Here is an 18,154-nt window from a genome sequence, read left to right as displayed (position 1 = left end):
TACAGAGTGCAACGATTATTAACCAAAGTGCATTTTCACAAAATTACATGTACATGCAAAAATAAGAGATTGCCATTCTAATCAGCAGAGCTAATATAACAAATCTGTGCCTACACTATATCTAAGTTTTTAGTATTTTCACTGCATTCAATTTATTGTAACATATTACCATTTGCCTGTCAACCATGCATACCGAAAACATGAACTCTAATATAAAACTACCTTGATCAGTCATATGCCCATCACAATATTTGTTTGCCCAAAGGAACCACTATATAAAATAAGGCAGTATTAAAAGGAAAAGTACAGCAAAAGCTTTTTTTGGCTGTACTTCTCATATCACCCGTTTTCAGCCAACAGCAGGCTAAAACCCGCTGCACATCAATATAGCAACCATATGGTTGGGAGCCACAGCCCACTGCTCCAGTAAGTGCTGGGCAAAGCAGAGAGCTGGTGACTGTACAGTACCAGCTCATGGAGCACGGAGAAGTGAGCGCTCGGCAGTATTCGATCTCTCGGTTCTCATCCTTAGAATCAGCGGGGGACAGATGCAGCAGATGCAGCGTGGTTCTCAGCCTCAGAAGCAGTGGGGGACAGACATTAGGTAGGAATAAAAAATAAATAAATAAAAACTAGAAATTTATTTTAACCACTTAAGGACCGCCGTATTGCCATTGTACGTCATCGCAATGGCACAGGCAGGCACAAGCACGTAGATGTACGTGCCTGCCTTCCAGCATGTGGGGGGTCTGATCGGACCCCCTCCCGCTGGATACGGCGGTCCGTTTCCCTCCAGGAGCGATCCGTGATGAGGGGATGGCCGTTGGTTTCTGGCCACCCCCTCTGGATCGCTCCTGACCAATGACGAACTTCCTCCCACTGTGTATTGTTTACACAGGAAGGAGGAAGTGATGTCATTCTCCTCGGGGCGGTCTTTTTGACCAGACTACGAGGAGAAGACTAAAAGTAAGTGCACCAAAACACTACACTGACACCTAGGTACACAAACCCCCCCCCGCCCCCCCCCCAGTCACAGTGTCACCGATTGCATTGATCATTTCTTTACTGATCAATGCATTCAGTGTCAGTTGTAACAGTTAAAACTGTCAGGGCAGTTAGTGTTAGGTCCAGGGTAGCCCCCTATCACCCCCCAATAAAGATTTAACCCCCTGATTGCCCCTAGAGTTAACCCTTTCACCCCCTTTTGCCAGTGTCACTAAGCGATCATTTTTCTGATCGCTGCATTAGTGTCGCTACTGTCGCTAGGTAGCTAGTTATTTTTTTTAGGTTCACCGCCAGGTATTTATATCGCTAGGTACCCCGATATACTACCCAATAATGGTTTTAACCCCCTGATTGCCCCTAGTTAACCCTTTCACCCCCTTTTGCCACTGTCACTAAGCGATCATTTTTCTGATCGCTGCATTAGTGTCGCTAGGTAGCTAGTTTTTTTTTTAGGATCACCGCCAGGTTTTTATAGCGCTAGGTACCCCAATATACTACCCAATAATGGTTTTAACCCCCTGATTGCCCCTAGTTAACCCTTTCACCCCCTTTTGCCACTGTCACTAAACGATCATTTTTCTGATCGCTGCATTAGTGTCACTAGTGTCGCTAGGTAGCTAGTTATTTTTTTAGGTTCACCGCCAGGTTTTTATAGCGTTAGGTACCCCGATATACTACCCAATAATGGTTTTAACCCCCTGATTGCCCCTAGTTAACCCTTTCACCAGCGATCACAGTATAAGTGTCACTGGTGACGCTGGTTAGCCAGTTAGTTATTTAGGTTCCCCGTCAGGTTTTTATATAGTGCCAGTGACCCCCATATACTACCTAATAAAAATTTGAACCCCCCCGATTGCCCCTAGTTAACCCTTTCACCACTGATCACCGTATAAGTGTTACGGGTGACTCTGGTTAGTTTGCTTTTTATAGCATCGGGGCACCCACCATTTATTACCCAATAAAGGTTTAACCCCCTGATCACCCGGCATGTGATATCAATTAGGTTTTAGGGTCAGGGTCTGCGTCGCCCCAGGCAGCGCTAGGTTAGTGCCAGTACCGCTAACACCCACACGCAAAGCATAAACCTCCTGTAGTGGTATAGAATCTGAACAGATCAATATCTGATCTGATCAGATCTATACTAGCGTCCCCAGCAGTTCAGGGTTCCAAAAAAACGCATTGTTAGCGGGATCAGCCCAGATACCTGCTAGCACCTGCATTTTGCCCCTCTGCCCAGCCCTCCCAAGTGCAGTATCGATCGATCACTGTCACTTACAAAACACTAAACACATAACTGCAGCGATCGCAGAGTCAGGCCTGATCCCTGCGATCGCTAACAGTTTTTTTGGTAGCATTTTATATTTAAATCCGGAAGGCAGTGCTTGGTTTTTGGGGTCCCGTACGATGCTAGGCTCCCAAAAAGTCCCCCACATGTGGTATCCCCGTACTCGGGAGAAGCAGCAGAATTTATTTTGGGGTGTAATTTGACTTATGCCCATAGCATGTGTGAGCAATATATCATTTAGTGACAACTTTGTGCAAAAAAAAAAAAAAGTTTGTAATATTCCCGCAACTTGTGGCAAAATATAAAATATTCCATGGACTCAACATGCCTCTCAGTAAATAGCTTGGGGTGTCTACTTTACAAAATGGGGTCATTTGGGGGGGGTTTGTGCCATCTTGGCATTTTATGGCCTTCAAAACTGTGATAGGTAGTGATAGGTAGTGATAGGTAGTGAGGAGTAAAATAAAAAATGTAAGCCCTTAGAAATCCTGAAGGCGGTGCTTGGATTTCGGGGTCCCGTACGCGGCTAGGCTCCCAAAAAGTCCCACACATGTGGTATCCCTGTACTCAGGAGAAGCAGCAGAATGTATTTTGGGGTGTCATTTCACATATGCCCATAGCATGTGTGAGCAATATATCATTTAGTGACAACTTTGTGCAAAAAAAAAAAAAAAAGTTTGTAATATTCCCGCAACTTGTGGCAAAATATAAAATATTCCATGGACTCAACATGCCTCTCAGTAAATAGCTTGGGGTATCTACTTTACAAAATGGGGTCATTTTGGGGGGTTTTGTGCCATTTTGGCATTTTATGGCCTTCGAAACTGATAGGTAGTGAGGAGTCAAATCAAAAATTTGCACCCTTAGAAATCCTGAAGGTGGTGATTGGTTTTCGGGGTGCCGTGCGCGACTAGACTCCCAAAAAGACCCACACCTGTGGTATCCCCATACTCGGGAGAAGTAGCGGAATATATTTTGGGGTGCAATTCCACATATAACCATGGCATGTGTGAGCAATATATCATTTAGTGACAACTTTTTGTAAAATTTTTATTTATTTTTTTGTCATTATTCAATCCCTTAGGACAAAAAAAAAAAAATATTCAATGGGCTCAACATACCCATCAGCAATTTCCTTGGGGTGTCTACTTTCCAAAATGGGGTCATTTGGGGGGTTTGTACTGCCCTGCCATTTTAGCACCTCAAGAAATGAGATAGGCAGTCATAAATTAAAAGCTGTGTAAATTCCAGAAAATGTACTCTAGTTTGTAGACGCTATAACTTTTGCGCAAACCAAAAAATATACGCTTATTGACATTTTTTTTACTAAAGACATGTGGCTGAATAAATTTTGCCCTCAATGTATGACTAAAATTTAGTTTATTCAATTTTTCTTATAACAAAAAGAAGAAAATATATTTTTTTTTCAAAATTTTCGCTCTTTTTCCATTTATATCGCAAAAAATAAAAATCGCAGAGGCAATCAAATACCATCAAAAGAAAGCTCTATTTGTGGGAAGAAAAGGACGCAAATTTCGTTTGGGTGCAATATTGCATGACCGCGCAATTACCAGTTAAAGCAGCGCAGTGCGAAATTGCAAAAAGACCTCTGGTCCTTAAGGTGTTTATTGGTCCGGAGCTGTAGTGGTTAAACAACTGCTAGACTTTTTTTTTTAAAGCCAAGCACAACAAAAAAAAGTTTCTGACTATAGTGTATTGCTAGTAATAAATAATCTTCAAATTATTCATAAATTAACTTGGATATCACTAAAGATCGAAAAGGAAATTCACAAAGCAACAGTCGTTCTTACCATAGAGCAACAAAATTAGTAGTAGCTCCTCTGGCCGAGTGTTACATTAGAAGTTAGTCTCCAGCTTTCAATCACTTAAAAAACGTTCGGTTGGACCAAGCTGGTGGAAACTATTCCCTTCACAACCAGATGCACCCTACTGTGAATACTGTACAGGCTCAGAGAGAGCCTTATCAGAAATAAACAGCTTCCTGTAACTAGTTAAACAATGCTCAGCTAAATAGATTTTATTCTGGAACACGGCACTGTATACAGCTAATACTACTTTTTTTTTTGGACCAGCTTTAAAGCAGAAGAAAATCTATTGATTTAACTAGGGCCGAAACAACTAATCGATTAATCGACAACTAGTCGATTACTAATTATCATAATCAATTAATTGGGCAGTAACATAATGGGGTTAAAAAAAAAAAAAACTAAAATTAGCCCTTTATAGTACAGAGAGCAAATAATCGCTGCAGTAAATATTACTTTATTACAGTAAAAAAAAAAAAAAAAAAAAAAAAAAAAAGAAGAAGAAGGAACCCCTTACTTACAGTAGCGATTATTTGCTCTTTTTGTACTATAAAAGCCTAATTTTAGTTTTTTTTTTTTACCCCATTATGTTACTAAACATCCTAGGCCTGGATCACACCTATGAGTGGTTTTGGTGCTTTTTGCAGAAACCCACTACAGTTTATTTAACATGGTTTCCTATGGGACACTAACACCTATGCTTTTTTCAGCTGCTGCGCATTTGGAAAGGGTGAACGACTTTTTCCAACACAAAACTGTGCTTTTTTTGGTTCAATATACTTCAATGAAGAAGCTGAAGAAAAGCATGTAATGGGTTTTTGCAGCAATTTGTGATTTTTATTCTGCCCAGCGAAATCAAGTGCACAAAAATCACTGCAGAAACAGATCAAAAGCGAACTGCATAAGTGCGTACCAAGCCTTATGCTGGCCACACGGATCAATTTTCAGACAAGAATATTCATACAAAAAATCTTTTTACATTCGCTGGAAAAATTGGGTTTCAAAATGTCACTTGCTTTTAACATTGTTTTAAAACTAATATAATTTCTGAACGAAAACCACATACCCTGTCTAAAGATTCCTTTGACCAAGAAGTTTTTTTATTATTTCTAAATTTTATCATCACTTTGGTTGAAAATGAATGTCGATTTGACCCCACTAACAATTAGAAAAAAATCAAAGGAACATTCTTAAAATAAAATTTTTTTTTGAAGGAAGACATTGTTTTTGTATGGCCAGCATATAATACATTACAGTTCTGTTTGAAAATCTGCAAAAAAAAAAAAAAAAAAAAAAAGTCAATTATTTTTTTCTTTTAAATAAAATAAAAAATTAAAAAAAGTGATCAACCTCTAATAGTATATACAGTACGTATATCTCTTCTGTCTGTTATTCTCAGTGGATTAGAGATTTTGTTCCCTAACCATATAATTGGTTATTTATACTTACCACTGCATGGTGACATTTAAGAATAAATTGACTTTTTTAAACTTTACATATTACCTAAATTATACACCACACTTTTTTTTAAGGTTATTAACCGATTAATCAAAACAAATCGGCCAACTAATCAATTATGAAAATAATAGTTAGCTGTAGCCCTAGATTTAACAGTTTCCAAAAACAGTTACATTGGTTGTGCTTGCAAAAAAACTGTCAAATAATCCAACGGCTGGTGTCATAGCTGATCACATGTGCACCATGATGGCAGTTGGCTGAAAAGAGAAGGGTTTACGTCCACTTTTAAACCAGAGTTAAAAATCAGAAGTGGAAGCTCCTTCTACTTTCTTCTTCTCCCCCTCTGGTGCCACATTTGCCACCTTTCGGGGTGCCAGTTATAGAGTGCAGCGCATTACCACGAATGGCAGCGGCAGCACCTGAGAGCCGATCGGAAAACCGGCTGGGGTGCAGACATTGCAGGATCTCTGGACAGACAAGTGTATTTCTATCTGCTAGCTCTAGCTTTTTAGAGGGGGTGGGGGGGCTGGAGCTCCACTTTGAGCTTATGCACAGCTTCCCCAATTGTGGAAAACAGAGGAAACTTTTTTTTTTTTTTAAGCATTTAACCAGTTCACATTATGCCTGGTAGAGAGAACTGCAAGACCATAATGTCAGCAGTTTGATTCTCTTGCGGAGATAAACGGAACCCGAGACTGCTATTTTTATAATTTGTCATTTAATTATCAGTTACTACTAACTCAAACTTACCACTAAAATCCATTTCTTGGAGTACAGGACAATTTTTCTTTACTCTACTCTTTAACAATGGGTTTTATGCAGCTACCCTCTGCTGTTTTGAATAGCTATACCTGCAAAAATATGATTTTTATAACAGCTTACCTGTAAAATCCTTTTCTTGGAGTTTCATCATGGCACACAGAGCCAAAGTAGTTACTGTGTGGGTTATAGGCCTGATGGATACTGGCAAACCTTAAGACAAGAAGTCCACTACCTATATAACCCCTCCCATTACTGGGAGTACCTCAGTTTTTGTAGCAAATCAATATACGCGTATTAGAAGAGGGGAGGGACCTCTGTGTCCCCTGATGTACTACTCCCAAGAAAAGGATTTTACAGGTAAGCTATTATAAAAATCCTATTTTCTTTATAGTAAATCACGGGACACAGAGCCATAGTAGTTACTATGTGGAATGTCCCAGAGCAATGCCAACTGAGGGGAGGGAAACACAACAAAAGTAGGGCACCGTGATACTAGATGATTTATACTGCTGCCTGCGGCACACTATGCCCAAACGCAATATCCTCATGCCTTTTTTACATCCACCTGAAAGAATCTGGTAACTGTATGGACTGATGCAGATTTGAGCCATGGAGGCTTGGTGATGCACTGCCCATGAAGCACTAACAGGCCTAGTGGAGTGCACTTCGATTTGAGCGGGTGAAATCTTCCTCTTCAAACCATAAGCTTGAACAATTACTTGCCGAAGCCATTTAAAAAATGGTAGATTTCGATGTTGCCTGCCCTCTTTTAGGACCTTCAGGCAACACAAACAAAACATCTGTTTTTCGAATCTGAGCAGTTGCCTTTAAGTAGATTTTGACTACTCTCACCACATCCAGAGAATGTAGTGATTTCTCTTCCATAGAACAGGGTTCTGGAAAAAATGAAGGCAGCATAATATCCTATTTTAAATGAGAACCTGACACTACCTTAGGTAGAAAATTAGGATAAGGATGCAATACAATCTTATCCTTGTAAATAATTAAATATGGCTCTTTACAAGAGCAACCAACTCGGATACCCTTCTTGCAGAAGATAAGGCTACCAGAAAAATGTGTTTCCTTGTCAAAAGGACCAAGGGAATATGCTGTATCAGCTCAAAAGGCTGTTTCTGCCACACCAACAGAACTAAATTCAAGTTCCAAGGCTTCAGGGGTGACCTAACCGGAGGAAAACTACAAACCAAAAGAATGCAAAACAAGTGGTCATTGAAACAATACCAACTAGGCCAAAACCTGGCCTTTAATAGCACTCAAAGCCAGCTTTATCTCTAACCCCATTTGCAGAAAGTCAAGGACTCTACCCTATGACATACTTCCTGGGGTGCCAACCCCTGGATTCACACCAGGAGACACATGCCTTCCAGACAGATTCATGGAGGCTGGTTTCCTTGCATTAATTAAGGTAGATACCACAGAACCTGACAGCCCACGCTTCTTCAGAATGTGGGTCTCAATAGCCAAACCGTTAAATTTAGCATTTATAAAAAGGTAGGATGGAATGCCGGACCTTGAGGAAAAAAAGGTCTGGACGTGGTGGTAGGGTCCATGGTCCCCCTACCGCCATTCTTATGATCTCTGCATACCAGGATCTTCTGGGCCACAAGAAATCACGTCTTCCCTTCCTGCTTGACCCTGCGAAGAAATTGCGGAAACAGAATAGGAGAGAATGCATAAATCATTAAGAACTGATTCCATTGGAACACCAAGGCATCTGTTCTGCACGCTAGTGGATCCCTTGGTCTTAACACAAAGTTGTCAAACTTTTTGTTGAACATAGACTCAAACAGATCTACGTCCGGGATCCCCCATCTCCGGCATATTGCCAGGAAGAAATCGTGGTGAAGGGCCCATTCTCCCAGGAACAACTGCTGGCGACTTAAGTAGTCCGCCTGCCAATTTTCTATTCCTGGAATGAAGACTGCTGATAGGCAAGGTACATTGTTTTCTTCCCAAGTTAAGATATGATTCGCCTCTCTGGGCTGCATGACTTCTTGTTGATTTATATAGGCCACTGCTGTGGCATTGTCATATTGGATCCTAACAGGACAATTCCGTAACCTAAGCGTCCAAGGCCATCTGGGGCCAATCGTGCTGCCAGAATCTGGGAATGTTTGATCTGAGAAAACGAGGAGACGGTGACTCTTATAGCTCTAGCTTGTACCATAGAGCTATTGAAGGAGTCACCCATTTGTCTGGACACTCTTCATGCCAGACCCTTGAGAACTGCTGAAGTCTTCCCCCCATTCGAGTGAGAATGGGCATCCCTTCATAGTACTTTTTCCACTAGAAATTCCTTGGATATATTTATCCAAATCATCCCCAAACAGCCGTACACCATGAAAAGGAAAACTAGTCAGGAGCTTTTTGCATAGCGCTTCAGATGACCAATTTTTCAATCATAAGATTCTATGCATATGCACCAGTCCAAATGTAAGGCACGAGGCCTGAATAGAATCTCATGGCGTCTATTGCAAAACATAACGCCGCTGGTAGTTGGGCTAAATATTGGGCCTGCTGATCAGGAATAACCTTGTGCACCTGTTTAAACTGGTCGCTCGAGGATTGACATACACCAATTGCTGCCAGCGCAGGCTGAGTTACTGATGTTGTTTATGAATAAAACTCACTTGTTTTTTGACCTGCACCATTGGAGCCCCCTCTTTTTTCTTTCATGGTCTAAGGACAAAGGTTTTTTGGGTCCTTCCTCTGAGTCTGGGTCACGCCTGCCAAGGTGATTTTATAATTGCAACATTCAGCTCCATTGGATTCCTGTTGGACTTTCCTGGTCCCTTGTTCCATCCATATGGCCAGATATCCATTCAGTGGTTTGCAATCCATCTAATGGTCGTTTTTTCGGATGCCATCAGGAGAACAGCAGAGTGCATCTACCAGCTTCCACCTGCCGTTTTGAGCCATCCATGCTTGATTGACCCGTTGTCATGGACAGTTGGGTGCACCGGTGTCGGGAAGCGCGCAAAAGCTACATTAACTGTCTGAAAGTTGTTTCCATGTGATGGTCTACAAGATTAAAGAAGTCTTCACTGGGATATCATTATAATTGCTGATGGACTTTGTTATATGTGTTCCGAGTATTTGATTCCATTTCCACTGTTTCCTTTTTAGGTCATAAATCTGCACATATTTTATAGTGATTTTTGTTTACATCAATTCACATATCTTTAGCGCTACACTTTTCACACTGTTATGCCGGAGGAGCGCCCCCCCCCCCTCCCAGCCGCTCTTACCGGGGCTCCCGCTGAATCGGGAGCACCAATCGCGCATCCGCCGCTTCTAGCAGCTAGGGAGGGACTGAAACGAAGCCGTAAGCAGCTTCATTCCAGTCTCCTAATTGTAAACACAGAAGCGACGTCATGACGTCACTTCCCGTTTACTCGGCTGCCAATGCCACGGGTTTAAAAATATATACAGTATTCAGTCGCAGAAAACGGCAATCTGAATACGTTCAAGTGTAAAGGAGGGATCGAGGGTCTTTTAGACCCCCGATCCCTCCATAAAGAGTACCTGTCACCATCCATTACTGTCACAAGGGATGTTTACATTCCTTGTGACAGCAATAAAAGTGATCAAAATTTTTATTTAATTTTTTTTTTAAAAACAATTAATTTTAAAATAAGAATTTTTTTTTTTTAAGTGCCCCCGCCCCCCGTTCCCGCGAGCTCACGCAGCGAATAAAACGCATACGAAAGTCGCGCCCGCATATGTAAACGGTGTTCAAATCACACATGTGAGGTATCGCTGCGATCGTGAGAGCAATAATTCTAGCACTAGACCTCCTCTGTAACTCTAAACTGGTAAACGGAATTCTTTTTTAAATCGTCGCCTTTAAAAAAAGCCTAGATTTTTAGGTACCGTAGTTTGTCGTCATTCCACGAGTGCGTACAATTATAAAGTGCGACATGTTTGGTATCTATTTACTCGGCGTAACATTATCTTTCACATTATGCAACAAAAATTGGGCTAATTTTACCGTTTCTTTTTTTTTAATTCATGAAAGTGTCCCTTTTCCCAAAAAGTTCTGTTTAAAACACCGCTGTGCAAATACCGTGTGACATAAAATATTGCAACAATTGCCGTTTTATTCTCTAGAGACTCTGCTAAAAAAAAAAATTATATATATATATATATATATATATATATATATATATATATATATATATATATATATATATATATATATATATATATATATATATATTTATATATTTTGGGGGTTCCAAGTAATTTTCTAGCAAAAGATATGGATTTTAACTTGTAAATACCAAAAATAGGTTTAGTCATGAAAGGATTAAGTTAACTTAAATCAATTATTCTCGAAATGGGTAGACATCCTTGCTGGCATGGAGGGATCTCTGCGAGATCCCAGTCCTAAACCACAACCAAATAGATATCCCTATAACTCTATCAATCTTATCTCACGCCATCCCAAACTTAACCATCACTGACTGGTATCACAGAGGCATTAAAGTGATTGACGACCTTTACCTAGACGACCCCCTGTTCCCTTTGCTTCATTGAGGAAACAATTTAATCTCCCGACCTCGGATCTCTATAAATATATTAAAATAACCCACTTCTTGGGATCTACAAAGTCACGCCACATACAGATCCCAAAGGAAGCATGGCGATTTTTCACCACATAACCAACCCCCCCCAAGAGAATTGTCCTGTTCTACAACCTTTTCCAGCATAAATTTGATTTCAGAAAATCTAACCCTTATGTGAAATGGGAGATGGATCTGGGAAGGAGCTTCACGAATGCACATTTCGTACAACATACAAAGCTTCTAAATGTGTAAACCATTGGGAGCTGTCCCAGAAGAAAGCTCTTCTTAGGTGGTACCTTATGCCCTATAGAATATCCAAGTTTGGAACACAGCACTCTTCGCTATGCTGGAGAAACTGTGGGGCAATAGGGAATTTGCTACATGTTTTAGACATGCAAACATTTAACTAGTTTCTGGAACTCCATCTGCCGCATGATATCAACGATCACCGGGGTATTGACTCGTCCCAACCCATGTCTAGCAATACCGAACCTAGGTATCAAAACCTTCCCAACTGAATTTAGGACAGTGATCACCCATATCCTACTAGGAGCAAGAACATTAATAGCCAAGCACTGGAAGGCAGAAAAGGCACCAAATGTCTCAGAGGTTTTTACGGCCACCCAACCCCATGATGTTTATGCGTGCCTTCTAGCTAGTAGAACTGGGCACAAGAAACAGTTTGATAACCAATGGAAAGCGTGGACAGTCTGGACTAAAAATAATCAATAAAGCACTAGGTATAGATGCAGTGACTCCCTCACTATCAGATGCGGATATGAGCATAGGAAGGTCAGACCATTGACTTACCTTACCTCCTCCCCCCCTCCCTGTTCTTTTAGTGTATACAGTTGCATCGTTGAATGTTTGCATATCATATTCAAGGTGTGGTGAATCTCCAATCCTGGGACCGGGTTTTGGGAACAGCCAGCAGTCTGGCTGGATGATTGCACAGGTGGGTCTTGGGCTTAAAACAAAGCCAACACCATGGTTCTGGGCTCCACCCTCCCGAGGAGTCCAGGCGTGTAAGGGAGAAGAAGTGTGCATGTCTGCACAGGTCGGTCTGTCAGAGTAGACAGAGGGTCCAAGCTTGTGGGCTGAAAGAGAAGCTGTTAAAGAGTGCTGAGGTACTGGGTGTACAGTAACTCTTTTAAAGAGCCAAGAGGGCTGCAGCAGAAGTCTGAGCAGCATTGCTGCTAAAGAGAGCCAGGTGGCTTGGTATTTTTGGTTCTACATACATTACTGCTGTGGAAAGCTGAAACCCCTGTGTGGGCAACTATTTTGTTATCTGACTTTTCTTTCTTTAATAAAAGTGGGCCTACGAGCCCTTAAACGACATCTGGTGTGGATCCAGCTCACTGGTAAGCTCTACCTTTAAGCTAAAATAACCCCCAAATATTACAAGTGGTGGAGAATGCGGGCAGAAGACGGTGGAATCCGGGTCCTTGCTCTACAGTAAGTTCAAGTCAGGAACTATTGGCTGTGTGTGGAAGTGCAGCCAGGCAAAAGGCATTGCATGTTGCAGGTGGTGTACCTGTGAATGAAAAGTCACATTTTTTTTTTTTTTTCCTTGCTATGAACTGTGTTTGTGTGCATGAGACAGCACAATCACTGTGTGCAATGTGCAGGTGAGGAAAGCTTGCATGAAGAGAAAAGCAACTTGCTTTAAAAGAGACACTTTAATTTTCCTGGACTGTTTAAAGTTGTTCTGGAGTCTCTAAGTATGGGGCGGTCAAAGCTCTTAAAAGAAGCCAGGTTTGCTGAAATGAGAGACAGAGCTCTGTGGTTGGAGGGGATGTTACCACCTGAACGAGCCCCATACATACCTGATCAGAGTGTATCCAGGAGAAAAAGGGCTGGGGTTGTCCCTAGCAACCCTGGTGCAATGAGTGCACAGGTGACTGCTGTTATGGAGAGTCCACCAGCATTTGAATCTGCAGTGGATTGGTGCAAGCGGCATTTAGCAGCACTGAACCAAGCTACAGAGGAAAGGAAGCCAACCCTCAGTGCAAGGGGAAAGCCGCTGGATGTCCATAACTGGAAGAGGGCTGTTGTTGCCCCAGGCAAAGCTGACGCAGTTAAAACCACTATTGTGAAAGATGTGAATGTGTCACAGCATGAGACGGGATCCAGCAGAGAGAAGCCCATGCTATATGCAAGGAGAGAGGCTGATCAAAGGCTGAGGATGAGAGTGGTTGCCCATAGCAACGCAAAGGAAGCCAGTCGGGCTGTCTCTGTACCATGGGCTATGTCTAATAAGGATCGTGGAAAGCAGCTTAAGGAGGAGCCAATTTTTCATGTTGGAGGGAGCCAGCAAAGTTCTGCTGGGAGAGTGCGGTCTCCCATGGCAACCGGAGTGAAATGTATGCCTGAAAGGAGCTGCAGTAGAGGTTTGGTTCAGCGTCCCCACAAAGAGGCCTGTGCATTCCGGCCAGCTGGGAATCACCAGGAGAGAATCGCTTTGGGAAAAAATCGTCCAGTACCATGCCTGGAATGTGGCCAGCTGGGGCATGGCATGTTTTCTTGCCCTAGGTTGTGGAATACGGCTGGAGATAATGTTGCTGAGAAAGTTTTGTCTGTAGGCTCAGATTCCGGTGAAAATATGTTTGCAGTCACCCCTAGCAACAAGAAGTTTCCTGTTGTGCCTGCAGGGGGTGCTAAACGGTGGGAGATGCCTGCTGTAGTTTCATCCCATGGCCAGCAGGAGGAGTTGGCCAGTAAAAGTGCAGCAGAGGACTGGTGCATAAGACGACGTACTCAAATGAAGATGGTGACCCCAACTACTGCGGTGGGTAAGACTGTCTTTAATGAAATGATGGCTGGAACTGCTGATTTCATGTATAAAAGGACTGGTTACGAGACTGTCCATGATGATGTGAGAGTGACCCCAGTTAGTGGGGCCACTGAATGTGCATTTGAGAATGACTTTTCCCTATATAGTGGGAATGCAAGGGTTAAAATCCAAATAGAACCTGTGTTGATGTCTAAAAGATTTGTGTCTAATGACTATCAGGCTCAAGTTGACCATGGGCTAGGACAGCCTACAAATGCGAAAAATGCTATAAGTGTTACTGTTAATGAAAAGTTTAATGCTGTTGGGAAAACGTTTGCTCTGAAAGAACCTGGGGTTATCAAAAATGGGCTGTTGCCTGTAGCAACTGGTGGTAAGACAGCATAGTTGTCCACAGGAATCTCCAGGGAACTTCATGTGTTGGAGTCAGAGGTTGCCCTGGACAACTGCGATGTCACTCTGGTGGGACAGAATGGAACTGTACTGTGTAATGGTAATGTGTTAGTGCAAGCTGCTAGTACTAAAAATGTGCAGGTAAATGGTGGATTAACACAACCTGTGAAAAATGCAAAGGTGTGTGAGGCTTATGAAATGCAAGCAGAGAAAGGTGGTGAATATGGTGTATTGCAACCTGTGCTACCACAGTCTGACGTGATTTACAATGACTGGTGTTATGAGTCTGCAGCTGAGCCAGTCTGTTCTTATGCGTCTCCTTGGGCAGAAGGATCGGTGCTGAGGAGTACCGCAGAAGGGAGCGCACATACAATAGATTGGGATAGTTGGAGCAAAGATCTTATCTCCCTGATAGATAGGGCTTTTATGCACAAAGATAAGGTGGACAAGGTTTCTGCTGGGCCAGCAGGAGGGGCTGCAGAACAGCCTGTACCTGAGGGCGCGGTGGCTGCTGCAGGAGTTAACCCTGGTGAGCAGGATGAACCAAATAAGGGCACAGCAGAGACATTGTCCGTGACCCACAAAACTGAGGTTGACATGGAGTGGCAACGTGACGTCACTGGTAATGTTCTGGAGCAGTTCACTGATGCTGAGCCTGAGAAGTTGGGTATGAGTCCAGCAATTGGCAGCGCTCTGATGGAGCACCAGGCTGTGTTTACCTCCAGCTGCGAGAAGGTTCCGTTAACCGTCACAACTTTTCAAGTCTCAGCAAGTGAGTCTCTCTGCATCCCCAGTGTCATGAAAATCCCCAGGAAGGACTTAGGTCTGGAGTCAAGGGCCTGGTTATTTACCAAAGCATTAAAAGAGATGCTTGAACTTTGGGATGTACAGCCAATCTATACTAGTGTGTCTCCTCCACAGTCTGATGGGCTGGTACTGCGCAGTACCACTAGGTGGAGCACTGTATGGCAGGCTGTACAGAGCAAAGTAAAACGGGACAGGAATGGTTTATTCCTAAATTTGCTACTTTTGTTAAAAGTTGCCGCTACGTATGCTGCTAGATTAGATCCAGAAGAAATATTTGAGACAGACGTTGGAGAAGTTGAAAATAAGCCTAAATTGCCTGTGGTTACACCTCCTAACAGCCAGATGGGAAGCATTTCTGCTGCTATGGTCCAGTGTGGTGCTGGTCAGTTGGTGAAGGGCGTGTATACTGCACCAGTAGAAAAACCACATGAGGTGGAAGGGCCATGTGTGGACCTCAAAGCAGCAGAGATCCTGACCAGGGCTCAAACAAAGGTGGTTAAAGAGACTGGGGTCCCCAGTCCAGTGCTTGGTTTAGGTGACAAACCTAATAAGGTCCCCGGGACAGGGGAATGGACAAGGAGCATGGTAAAAATTGTATGTGGATCAGACGAGAGCTGGCCTGTTCCGGTAGATAAAAATACAGGTAGCATCAGAACGGGTCAAGTGGTAGGACAGCTGCCTGCAGAGTGGGTGAACCCAGGAGAGGTGGCGTCTTGTGAGGTTCCTGTGGGTGATGGCGGCCCTCCAGTATGTGTGCCCTCTGTGGACTCTACCCTAGCAAATGTTGGAAAAAAAGGCATTGGTGACATGTGCAACATTGAGAGGTCTAATGTTGGTTTGAATATGTCTGTCAATGATGAACCAAATAATGTGTTAATGGTACATGATAATGTGGTGTCCAAAGGTACAGGTAAACCTAGTAATCAATTAGTGACTGCTGAGTCAGGTACCAGAAATAAGAGGTGGGGTTCTGTTCTAAACACTATAGAAATAGGCCCCCTACAGTCTCAGAACAGTACTGCTGAGAGAGTTTTGGGGAAACCTGGGAACCTGAAGCGTGGAGGCAGAAGGGTTGGTAGGAAGACCAACGGGAACCCATTAAGATTTCAGGAGAGGAAGTGCTTATGGAAATTCACTCGGAAGAAAAGTTGGGAAGGTTGCATCAAAGCTCATAGCAGAGTGACAGTAAGGCTTAGAGGGAGACACCAAAGGAGGCATTGGGTGGAGTTCCCCGTTAGGAGAAGCGAGGTTGGACAGGAGGGTACTTCTGTAAATGGTATCTGGCACAGAGGTGCCAAAAGTAACTTGGGTGTTCCGCCCTCTGGGTCGAAACAAAGGGGGGGGATATGTGGTGAATCTCCAATCCTGGGACCGGGTTTTGGGAACAGCCAGCAGTCTGGCTGGATGATTGCACAGGTGGGTCTTGGGCTTAAAACAAAGCCAACACCATGGTTCTGGGCTCCACCCTCCCGAGGAGTCCAGGCGTGTAAGGGAGAAGAAGTGTGCATGTCTGCACAGGTCGGTCTGTCAGAGTAGACAGAGGGTCCAAGCTTGTGGGCTGAAAGAGAAGCTGTTAAAGAGTGCTGAGGTACTGGGTGTACAGGAACTCTGTTAAAGAGCCAAGAGGGCTGCAGCAGAAGTCTGAGCAGCATTGCTGCTAAAGAGAGCCAGGTGGCTTGGTATTTTTGGTTCTACATACATTACTGCTGTGGAAAGCTGAAACCCCTGTGTGGGCAACTATTTTGTTATCTGACTTTTCTTTCTTTAATAAAAGTGGGCCTACGAGCCCTTAAACGACATCTGGTGTGGATCCAGCTCACTGGTAAGCTCTACCTTTAAGCTAAAATAACCCCCAAATATTACAAAGGGTACCTGTGGTATTGCCAAGGTATGGTGACGGAGATAGAAAGTGCGCTTGTGTTTTAGAACACTCTTTAACCATGCTCAAATGTCAACTATGTTCAAATGTAAACTGATGATGTAAAATATATATGTTCTATTCCCTTGTGACTGTTTTGGTAATGTTACTGAAGTGGTGCAATATTTTCGCTGTAATTTTTGAAAAATCAATAAAAACTATTTGGAAATAAATAAATAAATATTGTGTGCGTGAGTGCTCTCTCACAGGTTGGGAATATTAAAGTATTACCAACAGTGGCTTTAACCATTTGGGCTTAGGATATACTTCGAAATATTTTGGTTCCTCTGGGTCAATGAAAGTAAAACTAATATTAACAGAGTTGGGCAACTGAAGATAGTTTAAGATCTGTTTATTAAAATCTGAGATCTAGAAAAACAGCACTACAAACACTCTTCCTTATAATCAATTACAACACCTAAAGTATATTATCACACACTGATCACACCATCCAAAAAAACATTCACACCTTTCATAGTAGGCCATAAAGCACATTCTACCTTGCCCAGTAGGAAAATTCATAGGAAAATGGCCCCTGAAGCTCGTCCACCACTTCCTGGACAGGTGGCTGAATGTCAGTGTCTTCTGTACTGGCTTTTTCTCTTTCCAGCCTTCGTGCCGCAATCTCTGCTAGCTGCTGCTCTCTACGTGTCTCTTCGATAGACTTTAATGGCCCCAATACAAGAGCTGGTTCACTGTCTATGGAAGACCTGCACGGGAAGAACAGTGTTGTTGAAGAAATGACTGAAAAATAACTTGACCTGGCCTACAAACCTTTTGCCTAAAAAAAAAAAAAAAGTTTTAAGTTGCAGGGCTTGAGGTTTGTGGGTTTTCATATAAAAATAAATTTACTGTTTAAGTACTGAGAAAAGCAGTCTTATCAAACCTCATGTTTTCAGAGTTAAAGCATATGAATTGGAACAGTGTTCCTAGTGATTTTAATTAACTGTATTAAAAAACAAACACTAGAAGGACCAGGAGTATGGAGCTAAAAGGGATTCCATAGCACAGTTAAAGTTTAATACAAGCATCGGCTTTCATCATTGTACACTCATTTCTGCACTACACTTTATATTCAGTTAATGAGGTACCCTGACATTCTGAGAAGAAACTCAAGTAAGTATACTTTAATGTGCAAAGCATTAAAACATACTTAATAGTGATAGTGACATCCATTAGTTTATCAGCTGTTATGGCCCCAAAGACATGATGTCGCACTGCAGTCAGAGTAAGGATACTGGGTGAAGATCTGTAAATTTAAAAAATATACAACATTAGTTCTATACAAAATGTTTTGAACAAGCATGAAAATACACTTTT

At 42.5% G+C, this 18,154-nt stretch overlaps 1 protein-coding gene across 1 annotated transcript in view; it reads right to left on the bottom strand.

Annotated features, from left to right (window-relative positions):
- LOC143924556 (BOS complex subunit NOMO3-like) overlaps positions 1-18,154 on the bottom strand; it is a 210,978-nt gene that overhangs the window by 96,224 nt on the left and 96,600 nt on the right. The window contains exons 18-19 of the mRNA XM_077448933.1: positions 17,988-18,083; positions 17,335-17,544 (exon numbers count right to left, since the gene is read on the bottom strand). Of these exons, the coding sequence (XP_077305059.1) occupies positions 17,335-17,544; positions 17,988-18,083 (306 nt within the window). The remainder of the gene's footprint in view (positions 1-17,334; positions 17,545-17,987; positions 18,084-18,154) is intronic.

Source organism: Lithobates pipiens, unplaced genomic scaffold (assembly GCF_037356315.1).
Source record: "Lithobates pipiens isolate NorthernLeopardFrog02 unplaced genomic scaffold, aLitPip1_a1.2 Scaffold_22, whole genome shotgun sequence".
NCBI classification, from domain to species: domain Eukaryota; kingdom Metazoa; phylum Chordata; class Amphibia; order Anura; family Ranidae; genus Lithobates; species Lithobates pipiens.
Note: the sequence above shows the minus strand (reverse complement) of the source record. Positions and strands in the feature narration are given on the sequence as shown.